The following is a 15,966-nucleotide window of genomic DNA, read 5'->3' as shown; positions in this document are numbered from 1 at the left end:
TTTTTAAATCAGTTCAGACTGTTGCTGTGAGATAGCCTGCCTGTACTCGATCACATATGCACAAAAGTAGGAAGATAAAAGAAATTGTCAAGGGGACAAAAGTGATTTCTCTAAAAACTTAGCGAGGGAAGGCCAGAAGCAAAGATAGTGAAGATGGCACTGGCTGCAGTCTCGAGGACTGGTTGTTCAAATTCCTGAATGACACAGAGAAACCATAGGGGAACCCAGCTGCCAAGAACTCTAAAGGCATTTCAACAGCACATTTGTGAAGTGCAGTTTTGCAAAAGACTTGTAAACTGACCACACTGGGCAGGTTTTCCTGGGATTAGCAAAAAGAAATGGTCTTGCCATGAAAACTGCTGCTCTGCCAGACCTGATGTTCTGCTACAAAGTGTGGTTTTCCTCATGGAATAGATGTTAGAGCGTTCCTTGGATATTAATGTTGTTAAATAACAACAATAACCACAAGGAAGCAGCTCTCTGACATGGAAAATTTCAATATTTGCACAGAGCACAGCTTGCTTCAGTGAAAATCGATGTTAGAATACCAGGGATGAAGCAACCCAGCAATAGTGTGTGTTGTGTCCTCCAGGCACCCCAGGGACAGAGGAGTGTGTGTTTTGTTGCTATGCCAGCTACGAGTCAGCACTGAAAACTCACTGCCCATCCACATCATTCTAGTAAATAATGACAATTAAAAAAACAAATGGGAAGGTGTATCATAAAGTAGGGCTGCTATTTTGACCCAGATGATTGCTGTGGGGGTAAATGGATTCAATAGATAGATAGATAAATCTTGCAGTAATGAGGAACCACCAAACTTAGTGGTCTGCACTATCAAAGCCTCTTTGCTTCTATAAAAGTAACTATGTCATGTAACTCAATGTTGATCTTGTTGCTGGACTCTAGGACTTGATCAGAAAATAGATAATATCTCCCAGACATAGAATTTTAATAACATGATGGGCAGGTTGTGAATAATAAGGCAAATGACCTAATACAACTTTTTACATTCAGTCTGTATGAGGTTTACCCAGGGTCCATGTGCTGTTAGCAGCAAATGTAGGATGTGAAGGTCCAGAGCTGGAGAAGAGGTTTTAGCTCTATTTTCTCCTATGTCTTTGGAGCCTTTCTCTCTAGGACATCTTCCACAAACCATGTCCAGAGTGCCAGCTATATTAAAAAGAAGGGAGATACTTGGCAACCGTATGCAGATGGCCTGAACCAAGCTAAAAGTGAAGAGAGAGGACAGACAGCCTGAGTAGGTGATGAAGCATATGTTCTACAAATCCAGACTGCCTTAAGCTAAAGCAAACAAAGCAAGCTGGGGAAAGTTACAATGGTTTAGATTTCTGAAGTACAACACTTTTTATTTTGAAACAATTTTCCCTTAAGGAATAACCTTTCATTTTAAGTTGGAGAAGACTGACAATTCTTCCTATGAATTTTTTTTCCTTTTGCTGGAAAGAATTTTCTTTTTGTTTGGCTAATCCAAAACATTATTTTCCCCTCTCATATTCATCACCCACCTTTCAGTATGACTCCCTCACCATTTCAGCCCATTACTTGCTGGTTATGTCAATAAAAATAGATTTTCCGAAATTTTTCTCTTATTATTTTTGCTAAATAACCTGATCTGATATGGCAGTTTGTATGCTTTAGAATTATAACTTTCTCAGGTGCTCAGATGACATGAAATGGAAATGACACCTAACTCAAGCTGCTCAGTGCCAAAACACGGTGTTGCAAGGAGAATGGGCATCTCCTTGAGACCCATCCCCCTGTGCTATTAAGCTGTAAATGTCCAGTTCAAAAGTTTGCACTCCAACAGCTCAGAAAGCTTCCAAATGGCCCCAAAAAAACCTGGAGTAAAAAAAAAAAAACCTGTGGTAAAAGACCTGGCCACTTTGTGTGTTATTTAATGGGAAGGAGAGTGAGTGCATCCTGACTGGGAGGGTCACATCCCTGTTGGTCAGAGCAAGAGGCAGAGATTGTGATGGGCAGTAAAAGATTAGTTTTACACGTAGGTACAATGTTTTGTACCAATAAGGACAGCTCAGCCCTGCTACAGATTGCTGGGGAGTGAGGATCCCATTCAGGAAAGTCTTTATGAATAACCATCAAAATGGTATGGCTATCCATCCTGGGGTTGGATGCTCTTCTCTGGTCCTGTCCAGATTCTTCTCAGTATTTCTTCTATGATTCATAAAACATTTGTTAGCTGTTTTGTCCTCTTCTGTCATGAGTTAACTACAGTGGTAAAATCCAGACTCGCTTCTGAAGCAATTTTCCACCATTTCCTCTGAAGCAGCATTCCCTGACTGTTAGCACTCCAAGCCTCTAATCAGAGGGAAAAAAATAACAGCTGAAAGAGCACCTAAGATCATATACACAGGCAGAGGAAATCCTCAGAACTTATAAGGACCCTGGGCATCTCCTGAAACTATGGCTTTCAAAGAGATTAGCAGGATCATGCCTTCACACCTTGTCTTTATAACCATCCCAAATTAGCTTATGTGCTGCCTTCTACATTTCTGGGAGCAGATCTGTTCCATCTCAAACCTATCCCACTATCCACACACAGAGTCTTCAAAACCTTGCAATGATTATCAGTTCTCATGAAGGTGGGAACTCTCTGTTGATGCTTGAGCCAGGACTTTGCTGGGCATAAGGTCAATGCACAGGGAGACTCATGAGTGCCAATGCCACAGAAGTGACTCCCAGAGGATTTAGACATGCATATGGTGGTGGAGGTCAGTGCAGGCAGGGAAGTGACATTGGCTGCAGCCCTGAGAGGAACATTAGAGTATTTTGCTCTTCTGCCACCAGCAAAATGAATCAATGTGGTAAAGTTTGAGATCCATTTGTGCCTATTGCTGGGAACAGGAAGAGGAGCAAGTAAATAAGGCTGGATGTGTTATGGCTAGCTGTCTTTTGTTCTGTTTGATCACTTGAAAAGACAGATGACTGCTTACTTTAGGCTATTAGGCATGTTTGTTATACATAAGGATTCATGGACTTTCAGTTCTGTTTTTTTTTAAAAACCTTGCTAGAATTATAGTGAATATTAGTTAAAATTCTGTGACTTCTGAATGAAAATAGCAGTATCAAGGCACTGGGTAAATGCATTGCTCTCTACATTGTGCTAGTATAATGCTTCCTTATATTCAAGGACAACACAAGCTCACAGAAGAGAAATGTGGGCAAATAACATGCTAATCAGTGACAAATTTAAGCACAGACACATACATAAATAAAATTTCATAACTTTATGATGATTTATTACCAAAGCCAAAATATTTCCAGAGGAGTAGTTTTCCACTGGAGGAGAAAATTCTGTGAAGCTGTAACAACATAGCAGCAACTTTTAAACCTTGTTTGAAAGAGGAAAATTTTATTAAAACATGAAAGGCCAAGTAATTTTATTCTGTGAATTACTAGAAATACAGAAAACACTTAACTGTGGGCAAATCTTAATAAATTACTTGTCTCAGAACTTGTTTAGAGAAATTTATTCACAGAAAGTTCACACTGAACATCACACTCAGTAACTAGCAAAATACACTTTTTAATTATGACCACTTAAGGCATAGAAAAAGAAACCACTGGGGGAAAAAAGAAGGATATTGCTTTGCACATAAATCTGTTTTGTGTAGCTCCTTCTGTTAAGACCTATGTGGGGGACTGATCCCAGCAGGAAAGCAATCTTCTGGAAATTACAGCGAAGTGGAGTGTTTCTCAGATGGGTGGAAAGTCCCATCTTAGTGTGTAATGGTAGTTACAAATAGGTGAGAGCCATGCTTGTAGGATCCTGGGAGTGCTCTTTGGTTTTTCTGCTATAAACAGGAGGCATTAAAGACAAGCAAAGTTTAACTTTCCTGATAAACTGAAGCACTGAACTCAGTTGCTCAGAAAGGTGCAAGAGTTCCCTGGCAGAGGCTTTTGTGATTTGTCTAAACTGTATAAACTGAGAAAGCTGTGAAAACACAGGTTTAACAGAGCTACCGAAACCTTGTGCTAGGACACCTCTTCCAAAAATGTCAAGGAGAGCAGATATTTTAAGGTCAAAAATGGGTGGAAACCGAGATGTTCTACAGTCTTGCTTAATGTTCTGCTCTGCTTATTGGCTGGAGAAGTGATTTGGTTAAAAGGTGGTGGAATTTTTTTATTTTTCTTGCTAAAGGCCAAATACTTAGCCTGTGGATTTTTAGAGGGAAAACCTTTATGTTTTTCTCAAGAAGCAAGGTAAATTTGAAATAGGAGCCTTCCTACAACCAAAACATGAATGTTTAATTCATTCTGAAAGTAGGCTGAGCTTTCTTCTGACAGCCGTGCCCCTTGAGGGCTCTCAGGTCCTGCTGCCCACCACAGCCCCAGATGCAATTCTAGAGTCACAAAACCTGTAGGATCAAATGTCAGCCCTGCAGTGGTAGGCACTACAACATCCATGGCCATCACCCTGCAGAACAAGATTTTAACAGATCTCCTTCTGCTCTCCTACATTTGGGAAGATAACTCACAAAATTATATGTGAATGGCCCAGTGCAGAGCATGGATTTAAGCCCCCTGAATGCACAAGTAGGAGGAATTTGGACTTGTTAAATGTCATTTATCTCAAGCTTCTCTTTTTGCTTTTTCTTACCTGCCTGCTTTAATTTTCAAGGTCAAAGGAAAGTGCAAATACAAACATCCCAGCCACAGAGGCAGAGGATGTATGTGAGGTGTTCCTGTACTGTGCAGACTTTACAGGATGAATTTTCCCACTGTCTCCTGGTTCTGTGTGGGCATATCCAGTCCCCTGCCCAGGTGGGGGGATGTCACAGCCCATGAGCACAAGCTGCTCCCAAAGGCAGGAGCGGCAGGACTGTGCACGGGTTACTTTCCTGCAAAGCTGCCTGGTGAGCCAGTTGCTGACCCAGGCTGGCTCCCTGCTATGAACTTCTGCTTCATCGACTTGGGAAATACAGGAAAGGCAAGGGAAAGGGAGTTACTTTACAGCAATTCCTGCAAAGACTGTGATTCATTTATTTGTTCTTCTACGAACGCCCTAGCCAGATGACTAAGGCAGATCTGCAGGCTGATGACCCAGAAACAGTAGAGCTAAATTTCACACGTGGTGGAAAGGAAAAGTAAGTTAAAAGCCATATACAGACTGTTATCTTCCTACTTTCAGTGGTTTACCTCCCAGTACAAGCCCTGGCCTACACCAAAGATAGAGCACAGAGATTTGCTCAGGGGCTTTTCTCTTTTATTTTCTACCTCTTCCTCATCTCGGGGTGGAGTATCTGAGGTTACCTACACCTGTGGCTTTTGAAATTAGCAGCACATAAGCTCACCACAGCTGCTGGATTCCTCAGGTGGCATGACTGGGGTGGCCTATTTCCTTTTCTTGTTGAAGTTCAGGCTGCTGAGATGGAGGTTGCTGGGTTTACTGCACCTTTTTTTTTCTCTCAGGTAAGACATTTTTCCTTGTAGGGCAAGTGGAAAGGAAAAGAAGGAGTGTCAAGCATAATAAATCTGTTTTGATAGCTTGGGCTGCTGAGCTCCTGCTGGGGAGGCAGGAATCTGTCTCTACCCTTATCAGAGGATGTGTCTGTGAGATGGCTGCGGTGACTTCTGAGGAATTGAAGATAGACTGGATAAATGTAGGTGGAAAAGTGCTTCTTGTTGTTGCTTCAGGTCTGTTTGTGAAAGACCTTTCTGTGAACAGAAAGCATCAAGCTACACTGCAAAGTGGGTGTGAAACAATCTACCGCAGACTAACTGGTTAAACCCTGCCTAGTATCAACCTGGTGCTGATATCAAGATAATGCAAAGGGCGTCAGTATTTTGTTTGAATTTTAAAATTTGTTTTGACTGCAGTGATATTCTCTGGGAGGTTTTCTGTGGTGCCAGTGCTGGGTTTGGGCTGTTGGACTGCTCTCAACTCGTGATTCTTTAGTGCCAGTGTTGTACTTCTTGGGGTGCTCTGGGTGCCTATGGGACCTGATGTGCCTCATCCCAGTGCCTGCTTGTGGAAACCTGTGGCAAGACTCTGTAGAGGACAGGATTCCCAGCCTGTGTGTGTGCAAATCTGTAGGGGTCTGCAATCATAAATACACTCAACCTCTGGGCTGAAAATCTCCAAATATCTCTGTTTTCTGGTCTTCCTTTTGGAACACTAACTTTTTTGTTGTTGTTTGTTTTTTTTTAAGGTGCTTTTATGAAATACATCTTGAAAGTATTAATCCCCAAGCAGAACATGACCCTAGCACTACAAAAATCCCTTTAGAGTCCTCAGTCATGTAATCCTGTGTGCAGCATACAGGGCAAGATGGGAAAGTTCTTTTCTTCTCATCGCATTTCTCTGTCCTTGTGACTAGGCAGGATCTGACATGGAGGTGTTTTGCACTGACTGTTACAGGAACCACTACCTTCAAACCCCAATACCCTTGTTTGACCCTCTAATAAGCGTAGCCATGATTTCCAGAAAGTGGCCCTGCACAGTTAAAAATTCATCCAAAGATCAATATTATGCTGTTTGATTTCCTCAATTTTTTTGAATATTTCCTCAAATAATTTTCTTCTTGTTGTACCATGATATAGGCCCTAAATGTAGAGGCTAGTGCAGCTCCCTAATTATATTGTTTGCGATAGGAGAATATTGGCTTCTCTCCATACCACATAGACAGGTCATTCTCCATAATCCACCAGCTGGCTTCCTCACCACCATTTTTCTAGTCTTGATTCTGCCAGAGAATGAATTCTGTGGGGCACATCAAACGTTTATTCCACACAAAGTTCATAAACATTCACAGGGTCAAAATTACTAAAAGGCAGTAGTTTTGCATGTGTTTTCCTAGTGCTTCCTCTCTCCTAATTAGTTTTGTTTTGTAATTTTTCATGGTTAGCACAGTGTATCCAAATTTTCATCATAAATGCTACTGGAAAGATGTACTTCACATTCAGTACTGTTTTTAAGTGCTGGGTTTTCCCAGAGCTTGGAGATATCTTAGGTGAGTGACCTTTCCCTGGAGGTGGGCCATGTCGAGGCCTCTTTCCTCAATGAACAGAAGGAATCCAGAAAAATGCAGGCAAGCATCCAAGTAATCTTTGCAGGGAGTGAGAGTGTGTGAAGGGAGCCCTCACTCAACAGTCAAGTTTGATTTAATTGTTCATACATGTGGCGAAAAGAAACTTGGAAGAGAGGAGTGAACAAGAATGGATGTGTTTAGCTGCAAAGAGGGTCAAGGAATAAGATTTGGAGGAGGCAAAGAAAGTCACAGAAAGTCATTCACTGATGTCTGTGGAGAGCTGGAACTATTGGGTGAGAAAGAGGTACAAATCAATGTGTTAATTCAGTTGTTTCTGTTGTATCTCTGTGTAGCCTGCTAGGGCGTGTATTTGCTTGAGGGATACTGCAGGGCTTGCTGTCACTGTAGTAGTAAATGCCAGACATGCAGTGAAATTCACATTTACTCATATTATGATGGAATTGATAGTCATATGATCCTTTCCAACTCAGAGGCTCTTTGATAACATAACTGATACTGTGTCCAAAAGAAACAGCAAAGAGAGCAACTCTCATAGCACTGGGATGAGCCATAGTACAAAGGGGGAAAAGGTTTGATCCCTGTTCTGTGATTTCCCATCACCATTTACCACAGTGAGGCCTGGACTGCAAGTGCCCTCCTTCCCAACAAAGTACATTATGTTCCTCAGCTATTTCCACATTTCACCGTGATGAGTGGCTCATGCAAAGTTGAAAAGTTCAGTGTAGTGGATGGAGCCAGATGCCTTCCATGAGACTGTAGGGCTTGGTAACTGGATAAGGTGAGGCATGTAGGTTAAAACCCCCATAAAGATTTGAACCTGACTTCCTGCATCACTTCTCAATGCTCTGAGTGCTGAGGAAAGGGAACTACAATTCCCCCCTTCCTCCTACCGTGCACTCTGAATGCACACTTTTATGGCCTCAAACTCTTGTACACCCAAAGACCAATTCTGAAAACACAGGGCTGTGAGCCAAGTAACTTGGTGGTCTTGGGCCAAGAGGTGTAGATTGCCAAGGAAATTCATGACTCCTGGTGTGCTCTAAATGCCACAACCAGAAAAAAATTAGTAGAAATCCTAAATCAATGCTTAACTTTTCTGCTTTGTTGTTTCTCCTACTGTGTTCTGGGAGGACTGTACTTCACAGGGGACCAGAGAGATATCATGTTGAATGAAGGTGTGGATTTCTGATTTTCTTAGAAGAACCTTTTTAAATGTTGGAGATTCCTCTTTGAAGTGCCTCAAGTACAGATCAAAATAGCTAATAACATGTAAAGGCAATCTCCTCAAAATCCTACAGAAAAAAAAACTAAAACAAACCAGGGCTACAGTCCCACCACAGTGGAGAAGCAGGGATTGACTGCAAAGTATGCTGCCAGACAGCTGGTTTGGGCTGTTCTGGACTGTCTGGGTCCATCACTGCTGAATATGTGGGATGGTGGGATCACTTTTCTGGGAAACCTCCCTATTTCACACACAGGGCAGAGTGTCACCCTGTAGGTGGAAGCTGAGGCAGTGCCATGAGGAGCAAAGTCATTTTCTGAAGGGGTCACAAAGGTGAAACATCCTTGACTAGCTTTCCCAAGGGTCTGTCCTGGCTTGGGAGGACAACACTGGCCAGGTTAATTGGGGGAAGAGAAAACTTGGGATGAGTTTCCTTGCAGTGAGGGCATGGGGCCTCCGGTTTGTGTGTCTGTACCTTGTGTCAGCAGAGGCACTCCTGATTTTTATGTGCTGAGATGTCAGTGGGATCCTACCCAATGTCCTTGGCACCCTGCCCCAGTACAGACTTTGGTTATGTGTGAGGTTTCTCTGAGACATGTTCTAGGTCATCATGAGCTCTCATTTGTCTTTTAATTGAGTATACATTTGTCCTAGAGCAGAATTTTGCCTTTGCTGTTTTCAGTGACCTTGGACTGATCGGAGACCTCCATGCAGGTAGCTCTGCAGTCTCCAGAGCAAAAACTGAGCAGCTTCCTTCAGTAGTGCCCCTGGTGTCCATGTGTAAGTGTTTATATACGCGTGTTGTCTTCCTTTCCAGCTCCTTCTTTCTGTCCTCTTTTTCCATTTGGTTCTGCTTTGCATTTTATTTGCAATGTGTTTCCCTGTTGTGAGTATTGCTCATGCATGTTGAGTTAGGGTTCCCCAAGGAGTCTGTCTGGCATTGAAAAGTAAAGTGTTTTTGGCTTTTGCGCTCTCAAAGCCCTTTATTATAAGCTGGGGCTTTTGCTCCGGGGTAGTAGGATGTTGGGAAGAGCTGAAATATGGCACTGCTGAGAATCAATTATTGTAAAAACTGCACTAGTACCCAACTACGTGCTGATTACTCTGCCCCCAAAGGCAAATGTGTTTGCAGTTTAGGTCACAAGTGAAATAAGCCTGCTGAATCTCATTCTAATATGTCACTCTCTTATGGACTTTCTTTTCCACCCCAGTGCTTACCTCTAGACACGTGAATTTTCTTGTTGAGAGATGGTAAAAATGTTTTGGAACAGCAGATCACTCCCTTCCTCTCCCCTCAAAAAATAAGGAAATCATCTTGCAAATACCAAACTGATTTCTTTCAAAGTGTTTTGGTTTGGCAGATAGCAACAAGGAGACTGAGGCTTTGCTTGCAGTAGAAAGGTGGTATCTCATCTTAAATCTTCAAATTTGTCTTACCCTACACAAGGGATCTGAGTTTGTCCTCACTGCTTGCTGTGGAGATTGGAGAACTGTCTTGCACATCCCAGGCATATGATTTCTTTTCCTTCAAGAGTTGCTATAACACTGGCTTTGCTTCCACACCTAAACAATTCACACACTAAATTGAAGAATCAGCTCTGATTCTAGTTACAAGATTATCTTAATTAGTTAAGGAATGTATCAGCCTCTCTGCTGTTGAATACCTTTGTACCTCCCAGGAATGTGGTAATGGTTAAATTTTCTGCCAGTCTGGAGGTGAACAGCTTTTGGGCTTTGTTGGATTCCAGAAAAGAATTAAATGAAGACGCGTCATTAAATGAAGACCCTGCTGCATGCAGCTAAAGGCATTGCCTTTTGTGGTCACCAATCCTCTCTGACTGTTTGCAAAACTCACTCTCTGCCCTCATTATCATTACACTTTGACCAGGAGAAGAGATCTCGTTTTTGCACCCAGGCCTTACTGGCAGGCAATGAGTGAAAACTACAGGAGGTACTTTCTTACTTTCCCTGTGTCTATTTCTGCCTACCCAAAATTGCATCCTAATTCTGGCTGATGGCTTGATATGGCCACTTGCCCTTTCCTCCACACTCTTGTAAAGTCTCTTGGCAGCTTTGTGGTACAAAAATGTGATATAAATACAAAGGGCATTCTTTAATGTAGGACTAAAAATGTACACAGTGTCCATCCCACTTTGTCTCTTACTATTTTCCTTATTTCCCTTGCACAACATTAGGGAAAATTGGATGTATCTCCTTTCCGAAATAGATTCCTATTCCAGATGCCTAGTCTTGGGGAAGAGGAAGCTCTGCCTCCCTGTGGGGGAACAGATTCATCTCCCTGTGCAGTGCGGGGTGGGGTGATGTCGGCACATTGTACGGTAACCGTGCCAGTGCTTTCCTGTTGCTTCACCAGCTAAATGTGAGCGTGCACATGCCCAAAGCCCCGTGCTCTGCCCTGAACTTGTGTAACAACAGGGAATGCCAGGTAAGCCCAGACTCTAAAGAGCTGCTGTGGCAACTGCTGTGCTGCTGGGGATGTTAGCACATCACCTGGGTTTCTGCTGACCAGACCAGCTCTTAGTCTGCTAAAAGAATCTGAATTGCTGCATTGTTTGTTCTCTTTGCTGTAAAGTAACTTGTGCATAGCTGAAGCAAACATCTTTGGTCTGGATTTCACTTCACTTTGCAGCATACAAAGAGTCACAGACAATTCAGGTTATTTACCATAAAAGTGAGTAAATTTTCCAGTACATGATTGGGTCTATTCTTGTCAGGTGTGAGTGCTGTCAGAGCAGGAGGGGCTGGAGCCCCCTCTGTCCATGCCTGACCCTTCCAGTTAGAGCAGGGCTGTACGTGACATGTTTCACACCAGGCAGTGAGGCCAGTAAGACTCTGAAATGTGCTAGATGGAAGCAAATCATACCTGTGGCTGCAGTTTGGGCTTTTCTCTCTCCTGTGCAGTTGCTGGTTGAATGGGTTTCCCAAGTTCCCACCTGCAGGCCATCTGAGCCTTTTCTCTGTAGGGCAAGTTGGAGAATAATGGGGAGCAAAGGTCTGAAACTGAGTAGAGTGGGGGAAAAAAGTAGGCTATATGTCAGTAGCAGTTTCATAACTGATGGAAACTAGTATGGGAGCATTTGCCCCTGGGAAGAGGCTGAATCTTTTTTCATCAGATACAAATGAGGCAATGCAAAGGAGGAGGAGGAGGATTCTATTAAACTTAGAGGGGGGAGGAATTTGATGGCATGACTTGGGCAGGAGAAACTCTCACAATCTGTCCTGCCTTATTTAATCTGTATAGGTCAAAGATTTGATTATATGGTATTCCCTGTTAGAGAGGTTTCAGCATATTGTCTTCCTTACTCACATGTACAAGGTCACCTGTTTTATTAGGATCTCCAGTGCTGCTTACCCTCAGGGAGGGGGATGCCTGGAAAGAGCAGTGAGCTGCAAAAGGGGCTGGTGTGAGCATTTAAGCTAAGCACTAGTTGACATTTGCAGTTGTAAGCAACAAGAGCTTTGCCAAACCTGGCCTGAACGTTGGCTGCGACTGGATCATTGCACCTGGTCAAGTTACAGTGCAAAAATTTGTACAGTGCTACTGTTAAGCAGTTGAGCCTTGTGAGCTCTATTTAGGGCTTGTACTTATGAAGCAACTGGAATAACATGTTGGGTATGGTGGTAACTCCTCCTCTCTGGCACTTGAATTTAGACTTGGATTTTATTCAGTTTTTCGACCAGGACCTCAGCTGTTCGCAAAGGGGTAAAGCAGGACTTGTGATAGTGGTTCTGAACACCCCTGGGCACAGAGTTCCACCTGACCTTGGGATAGTCCTTAGATCAACACCAGAAGTTTTCTAATATATCTGAGGAGAAAGAAACATCTGCCCCACTTTTGTTTTTTTGTATCCCACTCTGGTCTAAGTGGGTATAAATGATATAGAATAAAATGGGAATTGCCCTTGGGTAACCTCCAGGAAGCAGAATTCTCCTTTGTTGGCATAGCTTTATGAATGGATTTATAAATGCTCTGTAAACACCACCCCCACTGAAGGAGTCTGACTGTCCCAGTGGTGCCCACTGAGCTCATCCAGGGATTCATTTGCACTTGGCCCTATTGGGAGCCTTCCCTGCTGCTCCTGTGAAGTGGTCATCCCTGTTCCCCTTTGTCTCAGCTCTGAGGAGCACACCATGACCATACAGACGAGTTTCTGTGAACTGTGTGCTCTGGCATTTTCCTGTTCCAGTCACTCCAGGGATAATAAATAGCAATGGTAATAAATAAAAGCAGATGCTATAGACTGAAGCTTATGTATGACACATTTTCCAATGTACATGCATTCTAGTACATGAAGTACTCTCTCTCTCTCTGAGTGTATGGTTTAGTTTCTTCTCTGATACCTCTCCAGTGGCAGGAAACTGGGGTGCTTGGGTGCAGGAGGGAGGCAAAGTAGTCTTCTGCAGTTGTGGCTATGGGCAGATTCACCTATAGACTGCAAACAAGTGGTCTGAAAAAGAAGTCAATGCTGAAGGAGTCAGTCTTCCTTACCCTGGTGTACATGCTTCTGCCTCCATGTTTATAAGAATTTTTGAGTGGACAGAAATTTTCTTAGGTCAATATCAGTTAGTGGAACATGAAAGAAGTTTAAGGGACTTCTAATCTCATGAGATGAGGACCTCCCTGGTTGTAGCTGCAGGTCGTGTATGCAATGCTAGTTAATACCACTCTTGAATAACAAGTACAATGTAATACAAGTGTCATACACTGTGTTTTACTGAGGTCCTCAGCTGAGGGGGGGGTGTGTGTAGGAATATGAATATGCTTGTAATGCTCTAGGGCTTGAACTAGTTCCATGTGGAGCCAGCTGGGATGTACCTATGGAATAAAGCTCACATGTGCAGCTGCAGAGCACGCTGGTCAGAGTTAAACGGGCTTCACTGCATGAAGCAGTGCACATACCTAGTCCATATCAGCAAAAATATGTGCATATATATCAGATTCAATTAGTTAAACACTCTTGAATTCCTCTTACTTGGGCTGCAAAAAAAGATGGTACTGGTTTGGACCACGTGACCCCTCTGTGGTCTCTTCAAACTTTTTCCATTCTGTGATTCTGATTCTGCCTCACACCTACTGAAGTGGGATGTTTTGTTTCAGGTTAAGTGAAGAATATTCCTTTAAGTGAAACTGATTTGGCTTGTACTAGTGAGCTTGTTTTTAGAAGAAATCTCCAGTTTTATCAGTGGTCAGTTTTGAACCTTCAGTGTTCAGCACTGAAGCCTGCTAAGCCAAAACCAGAAATTCAATGAATTTAATAGATTTGGTAATCAATAACAAGAAGAGACTGACAAGACGAGAAGAAATAAATGTCATGTTTTTAATGCTGATTTGAACAACCTTACATGAAGACGAAGCACCAAATGTTGAGTCTCTCTCAGCAAAGCCTAAGAGCACTGGCTGGCTGTCCAAACCCACCTTTTTTTCAGTATTCATCATTGAAAGGATACTCTGGATGGTCACGCCACCTGTGGAAAGTTCAGATTGGACAAGTGAGCTCCTTGGGTGAAGCAAGATATCAAATCACTGCAGTCATCCTGTGCCCAGCAAACCTCTTCCTTGCAATATATATGTGGCCTTCATGGAAGGCTCTTCTTATTCAGGAGCTGTTCTGCTCTGAATAACTGTCCCTCCAGAGCTGGAAGCAAGCCTGTGTATTTAAGGAAAGGACAGTGAAGGACCATTTTTCAGGCCTACAGATTGCATATCTTAAGGGGAAAATCAACAGGACTCTGGATGTCAGCTATTCTCATTATTTAACTCAGGTGAGTAGAAGTGTTTTAGGAAAGGGGGATGGCTTCACCATGTGTGCACCGTGGAAAGGGAAGACTTTTTTCAGATGCCTAGAGAGACCCCTAGAAATAAAGGTTATGTGTGAAGAGGTGGAGACACCAGACTGTTCTACTTTGTTCTACTTACGCCCTTAGAGCTGGCATGAACGGGTCTGGGTCTGGTGTGGTGCTTTCTCCAAGCAGCTGCCATACCTAAACTAGGTCTGGCTAGCTCAGCCTACATATAGATACTCTGCCAGCATCTATGGTGGCAGAGAATTTACAAATAAGCTTTGTGATGACCCAGTTCAAGGGAGAAAGGGATGGTCATGGGTGCATCCTAACAAAGATAGAGACATTTCAGGCTTTGTTTTAGAAACTGCATGCTCAGGGAAGATGCACAATCCAGGATCATTATAAAAGGCAAGAAGAAAATTCCCAGGGTCAGCTTCGGGTGAGAAAAATAACACTGTGTTTGCCCATTATTGGCAGACTTTGGAGAGAGGTAGCTGTTTTCTGTTGTGGGTTTTCTTGTTTGTTTAAGATGATGATGCTAAATCACAAGCCCTGGCTTGACAAACACTTTCCATGAGCTAAATGAAAAATTTCTGAAGAGCATTCTCAGGTGCACCATGGCAGCTGGCTGCCTTGTCTTACAGCACAGCACAACAAATACTGGCATTTATCCAGCTGTGAATCGTTCCAGTCTGGAAAGGACACATTTCACAATATTGAAGGCAACTAACTGGAAGGCATCAAACATTTTGAATTGGTTGTGTCAAAACATTTCATTCCAGTATTCAGCCAAGATCAAGTGTTTACACATTAACAGATTGAGTTGGTTGAAAAAAAAACCCAAAAAACAAAACAAGCCGCAACACTTTGGCTTGTTTGACTTCAGTATAATTTGATAATGTCTGAGTTGCCAGTGTCATTATCTCTACATTTCATCTATCGAGCATGCTTGCTAATCAGATCTCACATATTCAAAAGTCTGAGTCCTTTGAGTCAAAATTATTCACTTGGAGGAGTAAGTGCAGCTTGGCATAACTGGTAAGGAAAAACATCCATAGCCGAGAATGGGAGCATAAGATAAATGAAGCAGATACATTAATATAAAGCTTGCCCTGCACGATGCTTCTAGATTTCTCCAAGAGAAGAAGAAACAATTTCAGATTAAGATTTTCTGAAGTACTCATGTTTTTATAAAACCTCCATTTTCTTCTCAGATGCTTAACTTGCTAATTCATTCCACTGATTGCATTATCCTGTTTGTATAGGCTTACTCATACAGTGAGAACAACAGGTTTGCACACAGTACCCTTTTGGTAGCTGATAAGGGGAAGAAGCAGAGAAAATCTGGATTTTTCCATTCCTGCTGGCATATGCATCACAGCAGTCAAAGGTTTTGCATGAAGTTGACTAACCAAAAGTCTTTCTGTATCGTGGTTTGACTTTTTCAGATACAGATTGCTGAATGAAATAAGAAATACATTTAGGCTGGTAATTTGTCTGATGCAGTGTCAATTCCAGATACTTCAGTGTGGTAACGCAAAGTAGGCATATATATCTATATATATATAAATCTATATATCTGCTCCTCACATGGCAACATCACTTTTCTGATAAGTCATTTTTCATAAGTGAGATCAGATTGTACTTACACATTTTTCCCCAAACATGGAGCTCTTCTGAAAACTAGAGCTGCCAATGCCCATCCTATGCATCCTGTTTCCTTATCCTTGGTGGCCTCCTGTGACCAAATTCAGTCTAATAACACAAAGCATTTAACTTAATAGCTTTTTAGATTGGTGGCTTGGAAAGTTTTTGTCCTGTGGGCATTTGCAGCCTTTAACTTTGCTTCTGGGAAAGGCTCTTGCATTTATACCAATGTTACATATTGTGTATATAATCTTTAAA

The 15,966-nt window shown here is 42.4% G+C and overlaps 1 protein-coding gene across 1 annotated transcript in view; it reads right to left on the bottom strand.

Moving 5' to 3' along the window:
* Positions 1 to 13,581: 13,581 nt before the first annotated feature.
* Positions 13,582 to 15,966, bottom strand: part of AKR1D1 (aldo-keto reductase family 1 member D1) — a 34,797-nt gene continuing 32,412 nt past the window's right edge. Inside the window, exon 9 of the mRNA XM_005527936.2 lies at positions 13,582 to 13,743. Within this exon, the coding sequence (XP_005527993.1) occupies positions 13,701 to 13,743 (43 nt within the window). The 3' untranslated portion in view covers positions 13,582 to 13,700. The remainder of the gene's footprint in view (positions 13,744 to 15,966) is intronic.

Source organism: Pseudopodoces humilis, chromosome 5 (genome assembly GCF_049639895.1).
Source record: "Pseudopodoces humilis isolate 2021_Gansu_Grassland_sample_001 chromosome 5, ASM4963989v1, whole genome shotgun sequence".
Classification (NCBI taxonomy): domain Eukaryota; kingdom Metazoa; phylum Chordata; class Aves; order Passeriformes; family Paridae; genus Pseudopodoces; species Pseudopodoces humilis.
Note: the sequence above shows the minus strand (reverse complement) of the source record. Positions and strands in the feature narration are given on the sequence as shown.